The sequence below is a fragment of the Coturnix japonica genome, chromosome 6 (genome assembly GCF_054131305.1).
Source record: "Coturnix japonica strain WE chromosome 6, WE-NBRP24, whole genome shotgun sequence".
In the NCBI taxonomy this organism is placed as follows: domain Eukaryota; kingdom Metazoa; phylum Chordata; class Aves; order Galliformes; family Phasianidae; genus Coturnix; species Coturnix japonica.
In genome coordinates this window covers 14,498,999-14,524,399 of record NC_140668.1, presented here as the reverse complement: position 1 = coordinate 14,524,399, position 25,401 = coordinate 14,498,999, and the positions used below count along the sequence as shown (strand labels likewise).

Genomic DNA, 25,401 nt, shown 5'->3' with positions numbered 1-25,401 from the left:
AAACCACCTATAAGCCTTTACTGCTCTTATAATCCCACCAGCAAAGGCTTACTTTAACTTCTCCACTTACTGTGCTTTTGGAAAGAAAGAGAAAAAGAAATCAGGTGTTTGAAGGCTGTAAGGAACAGACTGAAGAAAGGGAAACAAGATCAGAGAGACAGAAGTAGGGTGAGGGGGAGGCAACTATCTCTATCAAGTGGGATAACTGATGTGACTCACACAAAAGCAGCTTATATTTCCTCTTGTTCTGCAATGAATATTTCCACTTTGTCTTTTTCAGAGGAGACCAGCCAGAAGCAAATGCACAGCAGCTGAGTAATGCCTCAACCTCCAGAGCATCATGCAAAAAGAGAAAGACATGTAGGCCTCAGAAGAATAAACTAAGTTTCTCTGAGTCTTTGGAGACCTACTGACCGTTCACAGTGTGACGCAGGCAAACCTGTATTAACAGAGAAGATGCTGACTCCAGATTATAGGCTTTCAAGACTTCTTATCTTGCAGCTGTACTACCTGAGAAAATTTGCATAAGAACAAGCTGCCTCTTTCTTAGAAGTCTTTTTCAACCTGTTTTTATGATTTCCACTTAAAACGATAATCCTCTGTTTGTGACACTGCAATCATTTCTACTACAATCAAGTGTTCCATCCAGAAGGAGGATTACTGTCTCGGTTTGGGGAAGTAATATGGACCTCAGAAAGAACAAAGCAGCCAGTTTACAAGCAAATGACCTTGATAATAAAGAAAAAAAGAAAACAAGAGCGTGTATGATCAGATCTGCCTCTTCCAAGAGACATCTGATGCACTTCAGGCTCACAAGAACTGGTATTTCCTCAATATGTTCATACAATGGAGCTGGAAAAATTGGCAATGCCTACCTTCACTGTGCCAACCCAATATACACTCAGATTTTTCCTTAGACAACCTACCAACGTTTTAAATGTGAACACTGGAGACACGTATACAATAAACCTAGCACAGTACACAACGCCATGCATTTAGCACCATGTCTTTTGAGGAGGAGCATCGCCTCACATGGTGCCGAGTGTCAAACAACTGTTCTAAATCATTGCCACTGGCAGCTGCTCTGAAATCCAAAGAACAAACGGTTAAAATAAATGAAAGCAAAAGCCTTTTTCTTTCTCCCCCCAAGAAGATAATTTAGCATGACTTTCCACAGAACAATTTGCATGGGATTACCCACAATACACTGCATTATGGTAATACTCGACAATCTCTGATGCATATTAGACTGGCAGTGTTAAAAATCTGTCAAAGGAAAAATAAACGATACGGGAAAATGATGATGTAAGACAGGACAGTAAACACTCTGCACTTGTGTAATCTGCCAAAATTCACTCCAAAATTGGCCTGGGAAAGAGAATGAGAGAGTATTGCGCACTCGGAACAGCTTTAGGGAACATTCCCAACTCAAGCAGAAAACAATACCTGACTGAGACACGGACGTAATCACAGAGGAGTGGAAAATACAACAGATCCGAATGAGGAGCTGAATAGGAAACACGGAGTGATTTTCTTCATTTCTTTGATTTCCCACTGGGCAGTAACCTGGAGGGAATCTTCCCTCTTGTTCATCCAAAGCAGGTTCGGTTCACTACCCTTCACTACACACGTTCACTCAGTCTGCCTTCTGCTCCTCTCCAAGCCCCTCTGTATCTTCTTCTGATGCTGCTGGTGATCCTTAATGGACTCTGCACAGTCTCTGTGTTCAAAAGTGTTTGTCCCAAAACAATGAGCCCCAGAGCTGTATTAGTCGCAGAATCCAAACTACCAGCACCTCCTGCCCTCAGCCATGGTTGGCTGCTCAGCCCTTCAATACACTTCACCCAGAGAACAGGGACGCTAAGGATTTCTTGCACCGACCTCGTACTTTCCTACATAAAAAAAGCTGCAGGAAAATAGTATCAAATGAACTGATTTTGCCAGTTCCATGCATCATGTTCCTAGTAATTCAAGTAATTGTCTATCACTCCTCAAATCCCTAAGAATCGTGGAATTATAGATTCTTAGCTTAGGTTGGAAGGGTCCTTAAAGATCACAGAGTTCCAACTGTCTGCCATGGGCTGGTTGCCCCCACCAGCTAAGGCTGCCCAGGACACTAAGACACATTCCCCCAGGACACTAAGGGGGAATGAGGCATAGGTTTGGCCAAGAGGTGGGAAAGAGAGAAGTAGCATTTTCCATGTGGGTTTATTCAGTAATTCTCTCACCACTAAGTTGCAGAAAATGGAAGGAAAAAAAACCACAACAACCAACAAACAAGCAAGGGATGAGGCCAAATTATATTGCTGAAGAGGAGTTATAGAGATTAGTGTAGTAATTAATCAAGACAACCATGTCAGCAAGGGTCTGACCTTTATTCCTGCCCTAGTAACAGCTTTGTCCCCGATGACTTTTGGCTTGCATGCTAAAGCGATTTAGATACATCCCTCAATTAATCGCAGGATATCCTCTGGGAGATAGGAGAGCAGTACTGCAAGCTGCCAACAGGGATGCTGAATCAGAGGAGGAGTGACCTAGTGAAGGGCACCTAGTGAAGGACATCAGCAGAGATGGGGAGGTAACCCACAGTTCTCTTTACCTCCTACACTTCACCCCTCACTGCTGGAAGCAAAATTGTTTGAAGCATCTAATTCGAGATCCTGCCATATTTTAAAAGATTAAGATTTCCAAAAAATAAGAAAAATAATAAGAGTGTCTTAAAATAACTTGCGTCTTTTTCTGTAAAGAAGCAACAGCACCACATCAAACTCACTCAGGCAGGATGACAGGCAGCTGCAGAGATCACGGCAGCAGTTGCTTCCCTCTTCTCTCTTTTCTTGTGAGATAAAGACCTTCTATCAGGCAGATGTGCTGCCAATCCCACACTCGTAGAGAGTGTGGAGTCCCTTGCTCAGTGTTTTGGGTCACCTGCAGCTTCTAGAGTAACTAGCAAGCACTACTCTCTGACAAAGAACCTCAAAGCTCTGCAGATGCAGTTGTGCCCCTGAACATATGGGAGGGGAGTACCTTCTATCCTGCCCACTAGGGACAGACAAGTGGAATGTGAGCTCTCTCAGAAAGGCAGTGTACAACTACAGACCTTCAGTAAATAGAAGGACTAAAAAGCTACACATTCAGGAGAGTGGTGAAGCTCAAGATTGGCAAGAGATAGAAACAACACTAGGAGACGTCTGCTTCTATTAGAATAGCTATTATCACAGCAACTGAATACCTGAATCAGTTTTTGTCTCCTAAGAAAAATAACAAACGCATTTGCCCATCAAGTTTGTCCATTATGGCAGTTAGAAGCAGAGACTGTCAGAGCTTTATGCCTGTGAATTAAAGTCCCTGTCAGGATCTTAGCTAGTCAGAGTGAACAGAAGCCTTAAATTAATAGCTTAAGTTACAAAACTCAGAACAGCTAACACACATGTTGAGTACACCCAGCTGGTTGTGAGGTTTTCAGATACTTGTCTGAATGAACCCCAGATCTCCTGCTCAACACAGACAGGGTCTCGTATAAAGTCTGGAATAGATTTTCTAAGGTTTATTTTTAGCAGCTGTTCCACAGTTCTGATACAGAACAGAGACAACCCAGACATGATACTCTGATGGTGAAATGAATCATTCTTTCAGAGCTCTGAAAGCACTAACAGGCCATAAAGGTCCTCAGCCAGACCCGCCTGGGGCCTTTACCCATACCCTCTACCTATTCTAAGAGCCCCACTTCAGCTTAGGGCTCTGCTGTAAAACTGCAGGTCTGTAGCTCCTGTAGCAACGCTTACATGCTTTTACCTGAGCACACCCTATGGTGTGTATATGGTGTACCCTATGGTGAGACTCTGACTCACAGAACTGACTTCCCAGCATCACCTTGTCACTGTGGACCTGCCAAGTGGTTTCTGAGCTGTTTGATCCCACAAACATCACCCTGAATTACTAACGTGTGTTTTCACTTTGGATCTGCTACACTACCATGGACTTGCCTAATAATGTGGACTCGTGGCTGAATCCAAGTACTCTTCAGAAGCCTGGTCTGCTTACCTTGCTTGGAGACAGTGAGACTTGGCCTTGGCTGCCAAACAGAGACTATCTGGTATTATCTCAATTTCTCCTACTGCTAGCACTGACCCTAATTCTTTTCTCAGAAGAGGCACACATACTATTTTTCTCCCATATACCTCAATACAGAGATTACAACATCCTAAACCACAATTAGATTAGGCCACCAGAACTATCTCACACTACAATCCAGATACAAAAATAGATTCCCTTTCCTTAGCTATTGTTGGCAAACACGGGTTCTAGTGAGAGAAGTTATTTCTGGACTTTTACTGGCAAGCCTTCTTTTCAGAGACTAAAAGGAAGAGCTGGTGCTGGTGGAAAAATTGTTAGACATGACTTTGAAGAAATGGCAGTTTCTGCCAAGCTCTTATGTGTGTTTCTCTGTGGGGGGAAAAAGGCTTTATTAGCTTTTCTTTCCAGAGGTCACATCTGTGAGGGTAAGTGAAAGAAAAAGGCACGTATGGAAAGTCCTCCGTCTCAGATTGACAATCAGCTGCACAGTCAGTGCCACAAAAGCCCTTTTGCACTTGTGCCTCTTCTTTCATGAAGGAAAATCCCCATTTTCTTAGAACCAAATGATGGCTGAATGTGAATGCACTGGAGTTTCCCGCTGATTTTGGTACACTGTGTTATCTCCTACTTGGAAACCCTGAGCACTTCTCATCAGGCATTTATATAGATCTGTGCATACACACACATTTACATGATCACAGATGTACAGGGACACATTTCTAAGACTCTAGCATTACAACAAACAACAACCATCCATAAAGACACAATTAAAGTTACACGTTCATCAGACACACTGGTGCACACTTGAACATGCATTGGACTGTCTTCCACACCCACGTGTATCCACATTCATGTTTATATTGTAGTCTTCCACAGTCTGTAGTTTGCACCCACGAATACTAACTGCACAAACCCAGCCCAGCGGAACAAACACTCATTTAATGTGTAATTCAAAAACCATAGGCATGTACTCTCCATGCACTCTGCTGCTGGCTTTCCCCTCTAAACAGGATGCAAATCCTACACAGTCCTATAGGCTGAGTTCTCTCTATACAACAAGTAGCTGAGCTGTGGCACACAAAAGTGCCAACGTGCCATTGCAAGAATTAAAGGTTTTATGAGTCTTTTCTCCACTTCCACAGTCTCCCCCTTCCAGTTAATGTCAAGCGTGTATATATAAATGAGATGTATTTGGGGCTTGTGCCAAGTCTCTGTAACACGGACACAGAAATAATATGGGTAAAACATGATTTGTATTGGGACTGCTCTGGTTGTCTTAAAAAGAAGGTCTTCAGTGACTGATTTGGCCTTTCTGGAAGCTTCTTACTGTTTAAATTGTAGAGTTATGAGACCTCACATTCAGTTCAGCTTATCACAGCTGTACATCCTCATGTGAAATCAGGGGAACTGACTGAGAAGAGTAGGGTACTTGATGAAGCACCTTGGGGATTGAAATGTGTGTTATTAAATGTACATGAAATAAACAAAATTTCACTCCCATTTATTCCAACCAGTCAGAATCTCAAGCAAAGGCAACCTGGCCTTAAGTGGACTGCATTTATATATCTGGAGTGAGCCCAGAAGTGTCAGGTGCTACTCATTCTTATGATGCATGTCAGCATGTAACACACCAGATCTTATCAGTATGAAACCAACACCTCTTTGGGCTGTCCCTCATCTCTGAATGTTTTCACACAGACTCAGAAATCTAAGGTTTTCTCTTCCAGAGAGCATCACTAAAGATTATTCCAAAAAGACACAGAAAATTCTGCTAATATTCCTCCTCCTCTCTACCAATGAATTCACAGAAGACATCATTCATGCTACACCAACTAAGGGCAGACACTAAAACGTTACCTGAATACCCTGAGATCAAATGTCTGTCCAGAAGCAGTGAGTATCAAAAACATGACAAACAATTCACCATTTACACACTGTATCTCTGAATCAAGAGGTTGAAGGTATTTAAATGGAAGCTGACTTGACTTCTGTCTGTTATCTTTTCTGCTTTCTGTCAGCAGCTTCTCTAACACCCACTGCTGTGGCAAACCTTGCTTATCCTGTCTTCCTATGCCACAAAACGTAACCAGATTGGTTTAATTTCTGCAACACCTACGCTGAGAAAGATATTACTAAAAAGCTGTAGAAGAGTCAAGGAACATGTGCTGCGTTCCTTCCAACACCTTGATGAACACTGGATGAACAGAAGTGAAAATACTTTACAAGGAATAAGGCACTTCCCCTCACTTTACAATGCAGTAGGTCACACCAGCTTAGACAGCCTGTACTGACAGCAATTGCCTGCTTTGTTTTGCTTTCCACCACCTTAGCACCCTTTGTGTCAATACATATAAGAACTGAGCTGCGCAGTGTGAGGAGCCCACCTTACCCTTCTGCTCCAATCTCAGCTAGAAGAGGAGATGCGAAACAGCCTTAGAAGACATCCATCTCCTCTGCACGTGGAAGCCCACAGGACAGCAAGGCACACATCCATAGACCCCAGCACTGCGAGTGTGCTGCCTGACATCAGGCTTCATTGCAATCCTATACACCACACTCCACACCTTTAATTAGTTACAAATGCAAAGGAACTGAAGGACAGATTTCCCACCTAGCTTTGCATTTATTAAAAGGTCACCAAGGAAACATGATTTTTTTCCTGTGAACAGACATCAAAAGCTAATGAAACCTGAACTTCATCATTGCTGTGTACCTTTTCTTTTCAGTTTTCATTTAGAAATGAACTTCCTTTCCCCTTCACGAGATAATCCAGGCTCCCACAAGTGCTTTGCAAGAATGGTTTGGCCAAAAGGGTGAGTTATGCATCCCTTCCTTTTTCTCTTTCCACTGACAGCCATGAAACAGTGTCATACGACAGAGGAATGACACACAGCACAACATAATTCTAGCTGTACGTAGAAAATATAGACCTTAAGGTAGCCACATGTGCTATGCATAGATGCACAAAATACAGACATGTATTTAAAGCAATAAATATGCATGTCAGTTGCACACCTTTTGTGTTCTGCCTAAAACCAGAAATAAATGCATGCATACAAACATCTTTGGGCACAACTTCTTCCAAGTGCAGCACACAAACACATCCTCCAGTGTGCATACAGATGTTCCCCTAGCTACTGCATTGAAAAGAACAATTATGCACATCCCATAACTCAGTGGCAGTAACATGCCATTGCCACTTGTGTGCTCGTGTCTGTATTCTAACACATACCCTACCTCTATGCATGCGAGAAGGCTGGGAATCAATAACCACTTACAGCCCTTCAATCCAACACTGTCAACTTTGTTCCCCTCTGTTTATAGTGACAGACAAGAAGAGTGAAGACAGGGGACACATCAGTATGCAGCGTAGGAGAAGTGGACACTATCAGCATAAGCAACAGACAGGAGCTACTGAATTCAGTAGTGGCTGCTCTTGCCTCCTGCAACAAGCAGAGCTGCCGCTGTCCCAGAAATCTGGTTTATTCCCAGGAAATTGATGCAACCAGATAGAAGAAACCAGAGCAATAACCGAGGGCCATTTTCCTAAAACAACATAATTGTACAAAAAAAAAGATTCGGAAAAAAAATTCAATTCTTATTTGTTTCCTAGGTCTGAGCAATGATCTTGTCTACATAACGATGCACAACATGCTCGGTATAACACCAGAACAACTCGATATCATATCCTGCAGAGAAGACAGCATGAAACTAAATATACTTCAGACACAGCAGGCTACCTTTAAAAATTGTCAACTTGCTTCGTTGACCTTTTAAAGGGAATGAACATACAAATGCATTACATTTAAGAGCAAGTCAATACCTCAATGAATTTCAACCAATCCTGCAGCATGTGGAATAACCAAAAAGCTGTTGGTCTGACACGAGCTCTAATCATGTACCTCCATCAAAGCTCACAGCCTCACCCACCCAAAATGCTGTCCAAGCATCTCAGAGCTACTCGGTCTCAGCCTACAACATGGCCTTGGTTTTACAGTCCTGAGTTTCTCACTGTATCTATATTCAGAGATCTTCTGCATTATGAACACGTCCCATTACGCCAGGCCTGAATCTCTCCTGGGCAGAGATTGGCATTAATATAAATATAATTATGGTCATTTAATAAATGTATGATGCATGTCACTCTATCTCATTAAATTAACAACAGGAGTGAATTTCGTATTAGTCGTGACAAGGCCCATTTTCAAAGCTGACATTTAATATCACTCCCCAGCATAATCATACATCAGGCTTCACAAATTAAAGGATTTGATGTGAGCGAGGGATGATCAAATACATGAAACCACAGAACCAGTGCTGTAGCTTGCTGCAGATATTCAGCCTATGTAATACATTTACCTACAACTGATGAACCAGCAGAAATTCCAGCCATTTCAGTGCACACGGGGGCTCATGAAAGCATTCCTGATTTAGAAAAACTTCAGCACTTTGACCTCTGGAAGCCCTTCCAATCACCAAAGACAATGGCTTGATCAGAAAAGCGACCTTTCGGTCACTATTTCAGAGCCAGTCTGAGCTGTTTTCAGACTCCATTTACTTCATTCTCCCTCACTAGAAAAGACAAGAGGGCTGCTCGCAAAAGGTCACTGGGAAAATGGTGTCCAGCTGCCTGCTGCAAACTTCCTATGCGCCATCAGACTGCAGGGAACATAAAGCCCATCACATAGCTCATCCAGTGCTTTCATCTTTGGTGGAAAGCAGTAGTATTGGCCACGGTGCTGACTTTAGGTGCCTGTTCACCCAGGTGCAGGACATCTGAAGGTTGTGAGCAAGGTATTGTGTTGCTCAAGCGTGTTTATGCTGCGTTACAGAGCTGTCTCCCTTTTTCCCATCACTGCCAATTGGCGATGCATGCATGCGTGCCCTGGGCCATCACAACATGGCTGTACAGCCCATTCTCCCCAACCCAGATGACAAGTCAGATCCAACTCTATTACTTCTCAATGCTGGGAAAAAGAACACAAGACAGACAATAATACAATGGAATTGAAGGCATAATATAACAGAAAAAGAAAGCGGCAGAGGAAATATCTTAACAAGTGCTGGTCCTCCATTGTTTTCACACAGAATTAGCATTTCAAATCAAATAAACTACTTAATTCAATTCTCAGCTCCCTCACAAGCTAACAGCATTTTATATTTATCTCCAAGTCAGAACAAGTCTTTCCACTTGTAGCCTGCTGGCCATCAGCTTTTAAAGGAATACTTCCCACTGAGATGCTAACCGTCCTTCTGATCATGTGGCAAAAACATACACATACTTAAAACCCTACTTAGTAAAAGAAGTCATCTCTACCAGGAATAAGCTACTGCAAAATGGACAGTGTTTCAGGGCTTTTTATTCCCATTGTATGTAGCTGTACTCCTCTCACAGACTCATTTGCAATATCGTTTTCAAACTCATTGAAAATCGCCTTTCTCATTTTGTTTCTGAGTGAATCTCTGATTCAATATTCTTGTGTAAGTTCACCTGCTACTTCCAGCACCACCAAAGGAAACTTTTCGCAATAGCCAAGAAGAGGTGGCACGCAGTAAGAGATTTGGTTAGGAATACTTTGGGAAAAACTTATTTAATCCAAGGCAGAACTTAATTGTGAAGTACACCAGGCTTCAGGCGGCTCTTCTCAGAAAGAACTCCTTGGGTTTTAGGTTACATTTCTGATCAGACGTCATAAGAAGAATAGCTTTTTCTTTTCCAGTCATTGCATTGAATTCTTTTTTACTGTCTTTAGTAGCAATTGCCATGAATTTTCAGTTACTTTCTTAGCTTCCCACATCTAATTCCTACATTACTTTGGCTGATACCCTTTTTCCCCTTTTTCTTTTGTTCACAGAGAATTAACCTATGCATTTTTCACCTCAGAATATCTTGATCATGATTAGGTAAATGGCCTCTACCACTGTTTACTCGTATCTGTCAGAATATCTAGTAAACAATTAGTACTGGCAAAAAGGAAACAGACTAAAAGAAGTGAAATCCACCTCTTGACAATCCATCTATTACATAGATTCTTCATCAGTGTTATGATTCACTGTCCTCTATGCTCTAATTATCACCTTCTCTTTACTATTATACCAAGATGGGTTTTAACTAAATGTGTTCTCAATTCTTGATTAAGCTTTTTTTGGGATATGTAACAGAATCTATTTTAAAAACATTGGTTTTAAAATTTATAATACCTCCGTAATCTTTTTTTTCTTCCTCTTGTGGTCTGCTTTATTTATAATACATCCTCAGTCCTGGACTATTATCCCATATTAAGGGAAAAACATACATGAACACATGTTAATAGAAATGATGCGCTCTGCCCTTATTAAACGTAATTGGGTCATGATCACTGGTGTCTAGGTAACCACCAACTCTCACACCGAAGATTATTTCACCCTTTCCTATCATAGTGTGGTCCAGAATAGAGCTATATTGGATACAACATCTTTTGTACTAGAAAATAATCATCTGTAATGTTTGGAATCTGTAATAGAATTTACTGCTGCCTACACAAAATCTCAGGTACATAACACCTAGACAGAAGTCTCTATGACCACTCTCCTCTATGACCACTGGAAAGCAGTTCGGTTTATCCATCATTTACACAACCATTACCTTTCCATCTTTTCTTCCTTCTCTCAATTTCAGCTCTAAAAAGTTGTTAGATAATAACAATAATACATCTTTCCTTTTCACCAAGAACCGTACGTATCCCATGACACACAACTGCACTCATTTCCACATGCATCATCTAAGCTCCTCTTGGTATCATATTTGTTTGCTTTAAGAAGAAAGTGTGACGCCAAATCACACTTACACTTGTTTATTCCTTTGTCCATTTTTCTAAGTGGAACTCGCTTATGATAATTACTTGGTTGAAAATATTTTAACGATTCCTTGTCTCACTTCAGCAGCTATTCATCAAAGATTAATATTCTATACTCCAGAAGCTGCCTGTCTTGAGTGTCTGAGAGTAAAAGAAATACTGCAAAACATCAGCACTTGGATGTCTCCAAATTCTCCTTCTCTCACAACTATGAGTAGCCAACAACTTCTTTGATCTCTACTGTCTTCAGCTCGTTCACCTCTCATCTGTCCCCACTTATAGTATGTATGTGAATCACTTTTTAATTGTCCCTAATGTCTGCATTTCCATAGGCTGTGTGCTGTAATTTCTCTTTTCTGACCATGCATCTTCACTTGCAGATAGCCACCATCTGGCATCACATGCATCAAAAATTTCTTCCTTGGACAAAAATTAGAATATAGCAGGTTTCTCTTTGTCATCCATATGTGGTATACAACAGAGCCTCTTACCTAAAGATAAGCCATGAAGCTCCAGAAATATCATGTCTAAACATATTGCCTTCTCTGCCTCATAGATTACCCAGCACAAGCAACCTCTTTCATCTGTAAGTTTATCACATTCAGAAACACATATTTCTCCTCCGTTATTCAGAATTAAAGTGTTTGCAATTCAGTTTGGTTTAATTTACTTTGGAAATGAGTTAAGCCAAATTTAATTAAGGCCACCTTAATTCTGCTTCAGAGTGTTGACATGTGGCTTAATGTGGTTTAGCACAGGACTTTCCACTTGCTCCTTTAGCTAATTCAGAGGTACTTACCTGCACATTCTCATACAAACTATTATAGAATTCAGCCTGTTTTAATTAATTATCAAAACAGAAAGGTAACTTGGTTGCATTGTAAGTATTTTTAAGAGAAGAACCTGCAAGTTACTAAATCTCTCTTTAAACCAACAGAGAAAAAACTAGAGTACATCTGAAAATAGCAGGCAGACGAATTCAAATTCGTACAAGGAAATAATATTTAGCACTTTCTGATCCCTGGAACAAAATATCAGGGGACCAGATGGATTTCCAATCATGTGATGCTCTCAAATCCAGTCTGAATTCTTTCTTCTATGAAAAATCTTACACAAACACGAGGGTTTGGTACAAAGCTGCCTATGTAGTATAGGAGGTCAAGACCAGAAGAGCTGATGGTTCTTTCTGGGACCATAAGCTGAAATAAGTGTTGTGGAAGAAGGGAAAGAGGAAAGACAATGCTATCAGTACAGGAGCTTAGCACATATGAAAAAAAAATATAAATCTCAATTGGGAACATAAAAAAGGAAAGACCAAAGAGACAAGAACTGGATGAGAAAAAAAAAGAAGAAAAAAGGATGCACCTACAGATTTCAAAGTTGGCAAGAATGAATAGAGTTAGTTTGATTTCTTTTTGACAAGACCAAGGGACCTACGATTGGATCATCCATGAATAAAGACAACAGTGGATGTGGCAGAGAACAGCAGATTAAAGAACCTGGGAGCTACAGCAGCTGTGAGAAGTACAGTGCAGAAATCAGTGGAGGGACAGAATGGAGGAGGAAGTGAGATTAAATTTCAATATATAGTTTACATTCAATATTGGACAGCATATCCAATACCACTAATATCACTAGTATGAACTAGTGGAGTTCACTGCTGCAGGAAATCCCGTGTGGGAAAATATTACGAAAGGGGACAGAAAAGTGCCATAATTATCAACAGAGAAAGTTGCTCATTATCATTACCACACCCTCGAAATAATCAGGCCTCATGCTGCAGCATATGAAGCAGAAAGGAGGCAGGTCAGGTGGGCCGGTAGGATTATTTCTTCTTTTCCATGTCTTAGTGTAATTGAATCAGTTGCACTACAGCCTGGTTTTGTTCTCTTAGGAGCCACGAGGAACCAAACACTGTATGAGACAGGATACCTGATCATATGGACCAATGGTCTGATCCAGCATGGCAAATGTTATGATGCTAAGAGGGGTAAAAATCAATCTTCGCAGAAAATCCTGTGTATAAAAGACTTTGAAATTTAGATGCTTCTAAAATCCATGCAGAGTAAAAGACAAACGTGGCTCCTCTAGCCTGTGCTTTTGCAACCTCCCATTCTTATTTGCCATGCCTGAGGAGTTCATGATTAGACTATGAGCTTCATCAAAGGGCAATTTTCAGCTGCCAAATAGATTTGTACAATAAATCCACATGGGACCAGATTAACAAGCAAGAGAGACATCAGAAATCAAAAACCTAGCCGCTGTAATTCCACTGAAAACTTGAAAGGATGATGTGCAATGATATTTAGACTTTTAAAGAGACACTGCCAGAATACTACAGCTAGTTTTCATTAGGAATTTTGCTTTTCTGTCTCACATCCTTCCCAAGAGTTCTTTTCATTAGCAGACTTAAATCCCACTTATATTCAAGGCTGCACCGTTCAGAACTGTTCAGTGGGCTTCAGAAAGAGTAACATTTCATCCAAAGTGCAGCATCTTTTCCATGCAACCATAAATTAATTAATTGCAAATGAATTTTTTGATTCTAACATCTAAGTTGTCTGGGTTTGCAATGTCAGCACCTGGGAATCTTCGATCTAATCCCATCCACAACTCCCAGAAAATGGGTATGACTGAATACTTGCATTTCTGATTCCATGTAGTCTGGCTTTTTATTTCCTAGGGAAATAAAAAAAAAAGCTTCTAGGGAAGCAGCTCGATAACTCTTTCCAATCTGTACCTACTACCACCTTTCTTCCCAAGAGTATGGGAAGACTGGGCTGCAACCAAGCATCTAGAAAGGTTTAGAAGTAGTTGAGGGAGAAAACAAACAAACAAAACAGGTATCAGCTGTTTATGGTATATTGGAAGGGGAAAAAAGAGAAATATCAGCATTCAGAAATGTACAGAATCAAGGTAACATCTGTTTTCCTTTCCTGGGTCCCACAGAATCTGCTGTGTTCCTTGGTTTAACAAATAAACCAGCTGCTAACTAGGAGATGCTCACATCATTTGCAAGTAAAAGGAAAGAAACGCAGGGATTTGTTGGAACAAGCCCTTTAAGACTAAGCCCCAAACAGAAGTGGTAAACATCAGAGCTACAGCAACTGATCGATTATATACAGTAGTGGAAAAGAGTTGAGAGAAAGAGGGGAGCACATGATGGCTCTGCTTTGCTGTTCCAAATACATCCATGTCTAGTGTACCTCCACAGAACTAGATGCTTCCAACTCTGCAAAGTCAGATCTACAATGACCTCATCCCATCATTACTTTCTGTTGTGCTGAAGAAAAAAAAAAAAACAAAACCTAAAAAACACCACTAACAACAAAACACAAAGCAATTACAAACCACAACAAGGGAGGGAACCTGTTCTCCAGTTACACTGACAGACAGCCCTCGATAATCTATCAACAACAGAGACAAAGGAACTGATTTAAGATGCTATTACTTCCAAAGGGCTCAGATTGTGCTACTCTGTTTATTTAGGAGTTGGAGAAGTCGAGATCCTATTTGATCAGCTTTGAAATTGGTTCCAAAAGGCTGAGAAGTCAGCTGATTTTTCATTTCTCTGTAGTTCAAGGCCATATACATTTCTCCTTTTGTTTATATCAACAAAATCCGAGTTAGGATATAACACTCATTTTTTCTGCCAAGTCCGTGGAGAGTTCTCATCCAAGACTTTGCTCATCTGACTCAATCCAGCCTAAGAGGACCAGAAAATACAGGTTTGTGGCTGCAAGCCACAAGCCCTGGTGCTGTGCTTGCAGACTAATCATTATGTTGCTCTGGCCATCCAAGGAAGATGAATGCTCACCGTCTCCTGGTTGGTTTGCTCTTTCCCACGTGCCTTTGCTCATTTCCTAAATGCCATTAACCTTTATATCGTTGCATTAAGTGAAATCATCAAGACTAAAAGGTACCATTAGAATATCTTGAAAACTGAATCACAATTTACTGAAAAGGATTGGTGGGCACAAAAGGAGCATGAAAATACGGAAAACAGGATGCAAACGTTTGCAATGGGCAACAACTAAAGAAAACACAATGAGCAGAAAACCTTAATTTAATCCTTCACTCCTTAGATTACTACAAGATAACTATTTGTTTTTCTCTTATACTTCTCTTACAATTACAGCTGCTTCCAATTTGAATCACTTTGGACCAGAACTGGAAGCAGAACTATTTAGAAAAAAAAAAAACAAAAAAACATTCTTCTATATTTCTTAGCATCTGCTTTTGAATGACGTGCCCAGGCCTCAGAGGGTTCACTAGATGCACGTTTTAGAGATGATTTTTTGGATAGAAACTTCTGGATGCTTGTGAAACTTACTCATACTTAGGAAAAGTGTAAAACGTGGGAGACAATGGAAACCAGAAATAGGAAAAGCCTCAGATTTCAAAGATGATGTAAACAATTTACTGGAATGCTCATCAGAAAGCCCAGAATAAACTCCATCTCTTTTCATTTCCCTTCTGCAAGTACTTATCAAATACGCTCTGTGGCAAGAACATTGCTGCAACCATTTCTGTTGGTGCCTGAATACTGGCATGAGTCCAAATTAAAATTATTTGCAAGTTTGTGCACTAGGCATCCAATTACAAGAATGATATACAAGAATATCATTGCTTCTGTATGCCAGTAAGACAACGTTATGCGACTGCAAACTCCCTCAAAACAACCCAATTTCTGACTATCGACTGTAATAAACTGCTTATGAATAAGGCATACATAAAAATTCCACAGAAATATAATATGTGATACGCAATAATAAGGAAGATAAAGAAAATCTTTCATTGCCTATAGATAACTATAAAGAAACAGAACTGCAATTTCAGGGACAAATGATGTATTAGTAACAATTTGGTTATTTTGGACAGAAATGGGTCAAACCAGAGCAGTCCACCTCTGAAAGAGTAGCAAGAGGAAAGGCTTTCATCTTGGCATACTGCTTTATTTCTGCCACACTTTCACGGCAATTCACTGGTTCATTACTTGTATAAAATAATTCAGTAAATGCTAGCCAGGTTACAGGGGATGGATAATGGCAGCTCTTCCCATTTATTAGACTCTCATCTCTGCAGTTACTGTATAAGGGGCCAGGATGCAGAGCTTTTCATCCAGTTCTGCTACCCGTTTATCAGCAGCTCCGTCCTTTTATCCCTCAGCATTTAAGTACTTCCATCTCCGAAATACAAACTATTGGCTCTTATCTAACAAGAAAGTTATCTTGGTTTTATGCCAGTATAGCATAGGAAAAACAAAAAGATGCAATTTATTAACCTTCTAAACAGAACGAGACAGACTTCAGCAAGATGGCACATGATTTGTGGAACACACGTTACATGACTAATGTCACATCCTCGCTCACACGAAGATGGCTCACAGAACCTTCAGGGACATTCACTCTCACAATTTATCTGGGGTGAGTTTTGTAGAGATGGGGGCTTCTAATTGTTAGACAGGCCATGACTTTTGACAGTTACTCTGGCCAGGCTCCACCTGCCAATTGCTGCCGTTACATCAGGCACAATTTTACCTCTAATTTCTCCTACTGTAAATGACTGGAGAGAATGCAAGCAAAATCAAATCAAACCAACCAACCAACCAACAAAACAACATCAGTTTTTCCTCACCTCTAGCTTGCTTTACCAGTTCAGTGAATTGAGTAGTTGGACTCAAAAGAAGAAAAACTTTTCCAACATGAAGATGGGTTCTATGGAAGAGCGTTCCTGAAATTCCCCAAATCCTCCTTTCAAAGGTGTTTTGAACAACTATCAACAATTTCTTATGAACGTATGGCCACTCTGCTCGGTGCTGCTCTCCCTGATTCCATCATCTCTGCAAATGGATGGCTTTTCCCTCTCATCAAGTCGGATAATAAAAGTTGGGGCATTCAATTCCCCTCATTCAGAAGCATTAGACTGGACAGAATTAATTTTTTCTCTTGACTCTCCCAAAGACTTTCTTCAAAAAGGGATCCACGTCACCAGTAAAATCTCCTTCAAAGGGTACTGTCAAAATATCTGGAATAATTTAAAAACTCATTTGTTACTCCTTGTTGCGTGTATCCCTTTGAAGCAAGAAGCTGAAGTCTATTTACATCAGTACTTCATCTCCTCTACCAGGCACAACATGTCAAGGAAAATGCCTTTCCAACACCACATGTACTGAGAGAGCACGGAGCTGAGTTTTGAGATTTGCCATGTTTCTACTATATCTGTTTTGGAACGCAAATGTATACATGGCTCAAAATACATCAAACTCGTAGGATGGTGAATACAGTTAGTAATCTGAACATCCCAGTGCAGTACGTTACTACAGGCGTCTTAACTAGTCAGCCAAGAATCAAGAAGAATAAAGTGTAGTACAATAGGATATGGTAAAACAAAGAGCTATGCCAGTTTAAAAATGAATCACACTGAAGAAACTTAGGAGAATATCCATATGCGTCAGTGCAGATTTGATTCTTTTGGGCCAATATTTGCTCCCGATTGTACTGAATAGAGCTTTCTATGGCACAGCCTTATATTCAGTATTCTGCAAACCAAATAAGACAAGATGGCTCAACAAAATCCTGCAAAAGGAGGACAGTAATACAAACCTGGAGGGCAATAGGTCCAGTGAGGGAGTTAATACAGACTGCATTCACACTGGGAGAGAAATGATAGGCAGTTTCTGATTACTTTTTGATTGTGAGATTGTAAACTGGTAGAAGTAGGAAGGAGAATTCCTTGTTGAAATGGACTGCTTTGTTTTAGGCAGCTTTCAAATGGAGACACTGCTGTTCTAAGACTCAATTGGACAATCCAGACAAAATCAAAGAGAGTCTGGATTTTTTTTCCCCTTCTTTTCTTCTTCTTTATGTTGAATAAAACCTTAGATAAGATCAATAGTTTCTTTAGTTTTATGTTTCTCTTCCTTAAGGGTAGATGGCTTATTGCATTTCCATTGATCACACAGACAGGGAGATTCAACAGAGACAAGTCATCTTTTCTTTTGCTCTCATTTCTGCCCTCCCCCCATACCCATTTGAAATCAAATGACTTTTAATCGAGGCTGGGGTCACAACTGTTTCTCATTTACATATCACTAGTAACAAATTCATGCCTTATTTTTCACTCACTAAACTGCTTTAGAAATGAAAGTCACATTTCTATACATGATATGCCACACACCGTGCAATCGAAAAACTTTAGGAACTTCTTTTCTGGGCCTCTCTATCAGACAGGTTACCTCAGCCCTCCTACAACATTGCTCTGTGGTGAGAGGGGGCTTACCTGACAGCCCTGTGTATTTAATATTTAAGCTTCTTACAGTCTCTACAAAGCCTTCCTCTGTTTTTTCCTAAATCCTTTGCAAACTCCCTATCAGATATGTGCAACTTCAAGCACAAGAAGTTTGTATCTCAGTTTACAGTCAGCAAAGCAGCTACATTCACCATTATTTTCACCATTTTCAAGAAGGAAGAAAGTCAAAGATCAGGATCCAGAACTGCTACCAACACCATTAGAAGCCTGACCACCAGCTTACTGAGTGGTGGTGCACTTGGGAGAACGTTGCATAAAACATTTTAGATCTGCTGGCACAACTTATGCAAACTTGGGTTGAAAATACTGAAGGAAGTAGAGAACAAATCATTAGACACTGATATAACCTGATGTCCAACTGCTTTTAGATGTTACTCAGATTATCTAGGAAATGAGTTAAATTCTCCATGGAGATCACTAGGAGTTTTGCCACTGACATTAGTCAAGGTAGAATTTCTCCCCACTGTCTGAAGGAAATTTAAAACCCCACCACAACCTGTGGTACCTATTGCACCCCATCAGCACTTCTCAGAGTAGGGAGCACTAGGTGTAATGCTCAGGGCAGTTATATTCTCTTTCTTTAAACCATCTTCAGATATTTCTTCTGCCTTTTCTATCTAAGAAATGATGTGAGTATAGTAGAGCACTGTTAAAACAGTAGCTGAGTACTTGCTGGCCACATTCTATGGAATGTAAAAGGATTAACATAGAACTTGCAAAGAATAATTTGAACGTCTTATTAATTGTTATTTGTAACAATGGCTTTTTCCTTAAGGGTCTTTTCGAATCCTTAACCACATATTAATGCTGTATAGATAAGGATTGCTCCCTAGTGGGAGAAATAAGGTGGAGCACAGAATCCCTTCCATGGAAAGCAACAGGTTTGGGAAAGGAACAAAAAGAATTCACCAACTGAGCAAGTGGAGAATTATGTACAGCTAAATACAATTACCAGAGCTCAAACCATGTACTTAAAAAGTGCCAAGAGGCTCCTGTCTCTGATGCACTCAGCACAAGTACAGCCCTTCCCACAGTATCTGGAACATCATTTGGTAAGAAATTTAGCTCCATTTAGTTCACAGTTAAAGCTGTGGCTTCAGCTCATAGATGAGCTACCTTTGGCTGTCAGTAACAAACTCCAAGTGCAGAATTCTCAGTGCAGGCTCTTAAGTTTAGCCAAGCAAATGCCCAGATAGACTGCAACAGGAAGTGTACGACTCCTAATATTCATGTTAATTACCTCAGATCTACTGTGAATACCATTATAAAGACACAGTCTGTATCATCTCAAAAACACTCCTTCATTCAGCTCAATATTTTTGGCATTAGACTGGAATTTCTTTTTATTTCACTGTCAAATGAAACCTCGTAGCAAGGAACCTACTTCCCTGGCATGGAAGATTAAAAGTGAAGGATCGTGGAAGGATTTAACTGAGAAGAAACTCAGTAGAATGGCTACACTTATATTATAGAAGGAAGCTGGCAATACCAAACAGCATAAAAACAGCACTCTCTATTCTCCCAAGCTCATTAGACACACATTAGAAGGAGTGTGCCATGTAGTTCTTTGGAAGAGGTACTTACTTTGTAGAGACCATGGCTGCAGCCGCAGTACGTGCTCTCCATGGTGTAGCTCCTCAGCACACCCATTTCTTGCCATACCACCACCCGGGCTGTTGACTCGCGGGACTTTTCTACAAGGAAGCTGCAGCTGTTCATGACAAATGCAGGGGCCACTTTGTCCAGGATTTTAGGAAGAGTCTATAAGAAAGTATCAGCAATGAGAAAATGAATCAAACAGATGTACATGCATTTATATCACAAATACATCTACAAGAGGCCTATGCTGTTTAAAGCGCGTATCACCAAAGCTACCTGTAGAAACTGTCACTGTGATAGTTCCAGTTAGTGCCAAACTGGACTCATCTTCATCCCAAGTGAAATCTTCATATTCTAATGTTTTGTTGTGTTTGTTTGTTTTTTTGTCCCCAGTCACAGACAAAAATGCTGTAAGTACATTTGGTACATCCCATCCAAAATGATGTCTTTGCACATCCTATAGTTTTGGACTGCTGAAGTCACTTATGAAGCTTTATTTTTTAAGCTGCTTCAACATTAACTACATTTTCCTGTTCTGCCTAGAGGGCTGCAGTCATAGCTCAGCACACAATGTTTCCATTCTTTCCTTTCCAGCTCCTCCTCACAATTTGACAAGGGATTCAGCTATAGGAGGAATTTTGTTTGAACACAGCACACAGCAAAGAAGGGGAATGCATAATCCCACTGAAGGTCACAGATAATTATAGGAAAATAGAGCTTAGCATTTAACTATCTTGCATTGTGAAATAAACCAAACTATTCTCATCTGGGATCAAATGGTACATTGAATGCACTCTGTATAGAAAGCGGCAATAAAGAGTAAATATGAAAATTCAGTAAAATTACCTCTTAGCTCTGAGTGATTTTCTTATTCTAGAAATCATTTTTCTCAACAGCAGCCTATAAACACTGCTAATACACAGCGCTATCAAATATTTCTATCAGTGTGGATGCAACACTTCTTCATGCTAACTGTAAAAGTATATACTAGATACCTTAACACTAGGTGTACTCGGTGTAGAAATTGGGCATTTACATACAAAAGCACATATGTGCATATAAACCTTTGTGCTTGCATCCCAGTACATGCCCAAAGACCATCCAGTGAAGAGCTTGTAAAATAAGAACGTTCATTATTTCTTTGATGACAGCTTTCTTAAACTTCTGAATGGAATGGAATCATACAGAAGGAGTTTCTGCTCATTGCTAATGGCATTGACCCTCAAATTTCATTCAGTTTGGGCAGTGAAAGCCAACCAGCTAATTTCACTTTCCAATAACAATCAGTGAAACTGATTGATTCTAAGCAATTCTAGTTCCACTCTGTTGAGCTTTACATCACAGTTCTGTACAGGACTGCTTGGTTTCATCAAAATTGAGAAAATAACATTTAATAGCTGGTCTTCTCTTAAAGGATGACTGACGCAGAAGATAAAATCTTTGGCCTAAACTGTTCTGCAATATCCACTGCAAACATCATAATCATACATACCTCTGTAATAAGAAAGTAAATGTTATTTTCAGCATATCCAATCTATAGCTATGAATGGACCCTACCAGTTCTGTAAGGTACAGACATAAAGATCTATAAGGTCCATTCATCAGCAGAAAAAAACCTTGTGAACAGATAACTGGAACAAAGTGAGAGATTACATTTCAAACCTGAGACAAGCATTAGCCTAACTCTTAAGTCAAGATCTACAGTGTGCTATTAAGAACTACAGCATTCCTTTTCCTGGGAGAATACCGAACAGAGGAATCTTTAAAATTGATTACTTGCTCTGAACTAAACATCCACTGCTTCTGAATTGCCCTCAAAGTACAATTTGCTGCAAAATATTATGATTCCGAGCAACACATCCAGGTTTTCCTGGAGCTGGGTTAAAAATAAAGCACAGTCACCCAAACAATTATAATCCTGAACACAATCATGAGATCCAGCTAAACTGCGTGTGAAGGTTCAGATAGTTTTCATTCTGTCCTTATCTGAAACAGCACACAGATTTTTGTAAATATATGCTATGAAGTACCATAATCAGATCTCTAATCCAGTTTAGTTTTTAAAACAATTGAAATTATATGCATAATCAGTCTTCTATATTTGATTAAATAAAAACGCTGGCAGGTAACAGTAATGTCTCTGTAGTCAGGACTCATTTAGAAGCATTATCAAATCTGAATTTAATATTCCTTTCATTTTACCAGCTTTCACTGGATTTCACACTAATAGTTCTTTCCCCTCTGCTTTTCTCATTAATTACCTTTCAATTGTATTTCTGGGAGGGTGAAAACGCATCTTTTCAAAGGATTCTTTTATGACAACACATTACTTTAACCATGCTCCCTGTCTCTCATACAGCTGGATTTAGCATGCACAAAAACGGGGGTGCTGCCCATGTCCATAAACCTCCGTTCCCATTTGGTCAGAATGGAATTAGGATTCTTTACTGAGGTCCCTTCAGAGATTACTGTCAAAGGGGCCTGGAATGGTGATTAAAAGGAGAAATCCTGAAGTTGGGTTTTCCAATGTCAATGCTACGCATGTCATCTGAGGCCAAGTATTAGGAAGTAACAATGCCTCTTTCTCCCACGAATCAAGGGCTACAGCAAAGGCTGTTCAAAAATCACAATTTTCTTGAGGTATTTTGCTCATGTTTTTGGGAAGTAAATACATGGAGAGCAGGATCGTCCCCAATTACTCATGGGAGGAAGGAGAGAAACTTCCCATATTTTGCAATCACAAAGCCTTTCATCTAGGCCACTGCAGATTCTTGGACACCCTTGGAGGCTTGCTCTTGGTTTCTTCATTGCAGATTCAAGACAGGCACCAGATGCTGAAAGCAGCATTTGAATTCTGTTTGTGTAACAGTGAACTATCCTCAGCCTTTTCAAGCCCACTGATTTCAAATACAACAAGCGATGTTCTGACTGTAAGCACCCTTCCTGCTTTTCCTTGTGAAACAAGTGTTTCCACGGGGACTTCTCGTGAGTTGAGGGTGAGAGAAGCACATGTATACTTGGAACTTATAAAACACAAAAATACAACATTTCTATTAGTCAGCGGCAGTGACAACAAAACAGCATCTTAATGAAATGAATTAGAGATCCACCTATTGACAATATTCTCGCAGATATCTGGTGCATGAAGATAGTAGGAATCATTTAAACTTTTCTGGATCTCTACTCCTCTGCTGCAAGACAAGTTTGCACCTACCAACAGAACTTGTGATCTGACCTCATCTTAAAGAGGGATGTAGGTGCACATATATGCCAACAACTGTAGAAAGGAACAAAGCAGACCTACCCTGTAGCCAACATCTTCTGTGATAACTGCTGTGTCGACCACGCAACCTGCTTGCCACAAGGTCTCTTTGATACTGCAACCATAGAGGAACACATTCTTTTTCTGGGAGTGTCCATGGTAGTCACAGAACACCTAGGGAGGAAAGAAAGGCAAAATCTGTAATACTGAAGTAAGCTTTGTGGTTCTTCACAACAGACACTATAAATACTAGAGGATTGTATGTGAGGAATTACACCTTTGTCAGTGCTCTTCAGACAAACTCAGAGCAGAGCTCTGGGCCAAGCCTATAATCAGTGTCAAACTTTGTTAGTCAGCCGTACCTCGTTTTACCTATTGGAACTGACATGATCTCATGAATCCAGTGTCAACACCGGTGCATTTCTGTCCACAGCAGAAATAAACATGACATCTGTGCAAGATTCCATGCCAACCGAGGAACCTGAGAGTTCATGGTAACTTATGATACAACGGAGCAATTTGTTGGGCTCCTCTGACTTCTCAACTCTAGCATTAGCCTCAGGAGATTTTAAAACTGCACCTTTTGCCAGCAATTAATCACCTTGGCTTCTTTAAACACAAAAACTGTGCTACACAATGTTTAGGAAAATGTAATTGTGCAGTTGTGTAAAAATGTATTGTATGTGGTCAGATACTTACATGAATTCCTGGACATAAAGCACGGGACATTATCTTTGTCAGACAAATAATCTGATTCCACACAACGTAATGTATCTATTTAATCCATCTCTCATGTCAGCTATCATATAAACTAGGTACAAGGTACATTCCAGGTTTTAATGGAAGTTTTGATTGCCTTCATAGGCACATATCAACTTTGATAAAAATGAAAATCACGATTTAATGACCCAAGAGGAAAATATTGACCCAAGTGTTAAATAATAATCAATCTCATTGCCCTCCGGAATATGAAGTCAATATAGACACTGCTGTTACATATATTCTCCATGTCTTTATCAGAAACATTCAGAAATCCAGCAGTGAAAAGACAAGGATTTCTAAAGAGAAGAAATTGGTTTGTTTTAAGGCAATATTCATTGCCGATTAGAAAGGAACATCGTGATATCATTTAAATAGTTTTCTGAGGCATCTATCAGAGACAAAGGGACAGGTGTCATAAGGTAGGGAAGCACTGTGGATCAATTAAAAAGATGAGGAAGAAAGATACATATTCTTATATAAACATAGACAGGAGGAGAGAAACAGATGGAATAGATCAACTTCTTCCACCAACTGTTAAGGCAAGTTTTACCCTAGTATGCTTGTTTAGTAGTTATACAGTAACTCAGTTTAGCTGCAGCCAGTCAGGAAGTTTAATTACCTAAGGAACTGAGCATTTAAATTCCTCCAGCTGCTCTGACAAGCTGCACGTTGATTGGAGATGCTAAGACACTCACACGCAGATTCATCCCACAAGTCCTAGTTAACAGGACTGCTATAGCCACAGAACATCCTGAGTTGGACAGGACCTGTAAAAGGATCACCCAGTCCAACACATGGGGCTTATGCAGTCCTACACTTCAAGCAACTGCCTGAAAAACAGGGAATTATCCCATAAAGCCCCCTTCTAAACAGCTGCATTTATTGGTTCTTTTAATGACAGGCATTTTTCCAGTTAGCGTTCCATCTATGCTTCCAGCAATACAGTCATAGATTAGTTTAACCACAGGTACCAACTAGAATTTACTCCTATGAATATCAAAGAAGGTTTTATAGCTGTGGTTCTATTTTGAGGCAGAGATCCCAGCTCAACCAGGTATCAATTACCTGCCAATTTACAGAATTACTAACATGCAAGATGCATATATTATTACCTAAAAGATTACTTATCAGAAACTCACAGACATTTTCACCTTGTCTGAGGATTTTCTCATCAAGACCAGAGTGAACAGTGCATCTTAGGACATTTCCTGCCTAACTGGGGCTATAAGAAGCCAACTTGCTGTTCCATCCACTTCCATTCTGTTCATCAACATTTGAAACCATCAGTGTTTTTTTTTTATCCTGAGGTCTCAGAACTATTCATTCTGTTGGGCATCAAGACCGAACAGATGGGGACAGATCCCAGACATATGCCAGTAGTATCACCCCTCATGAACTTCCGGTAGTTCCCCCAAAAAGTCATTTTCTTCTCACTGAAGCAGCAGAAAAGTTCAACCATTTTGAAAGCTAACTTGTGTTTCTCTGATTGCACAGATTGCTCCAGTTTGGGCTTTTGCATGATCCATTCAGACTATGTCTTCACAGAATTTCTCC

At 40.1% G+C, this 25,401-nt stretch overlaps 1 protein-coding gene across 1 annotated transcript in view; it reads right to left on the bottom strand.

Annotated features, from left to right (window-relative positions):
- LOC146760335 (cytosolic carboxypeptidase 4-like) overlaps window positions 1-25,401 on the bottom strand; it is a 74,891-nt gene that overhangs the window by 14,526 nt on the left and 34,964 nt on the right. Inside the window, exons 3-4 of the mRNA XM_085551529.1 lie at window positions 23,128-23,259; window positions 19,809-19,985 (exon numbers count right to left, since the gene is read on the bottom strand). Coding sequence (XP_085407655.1) covers window positions 19,809-19,985; window positions 23,128-23,259 — 309 coding nt within the window. The remainder of the gene's footprint in view (window positions 1-19,808; window positions 19,986-23,127; window positions 23,260-25,401) is intronic.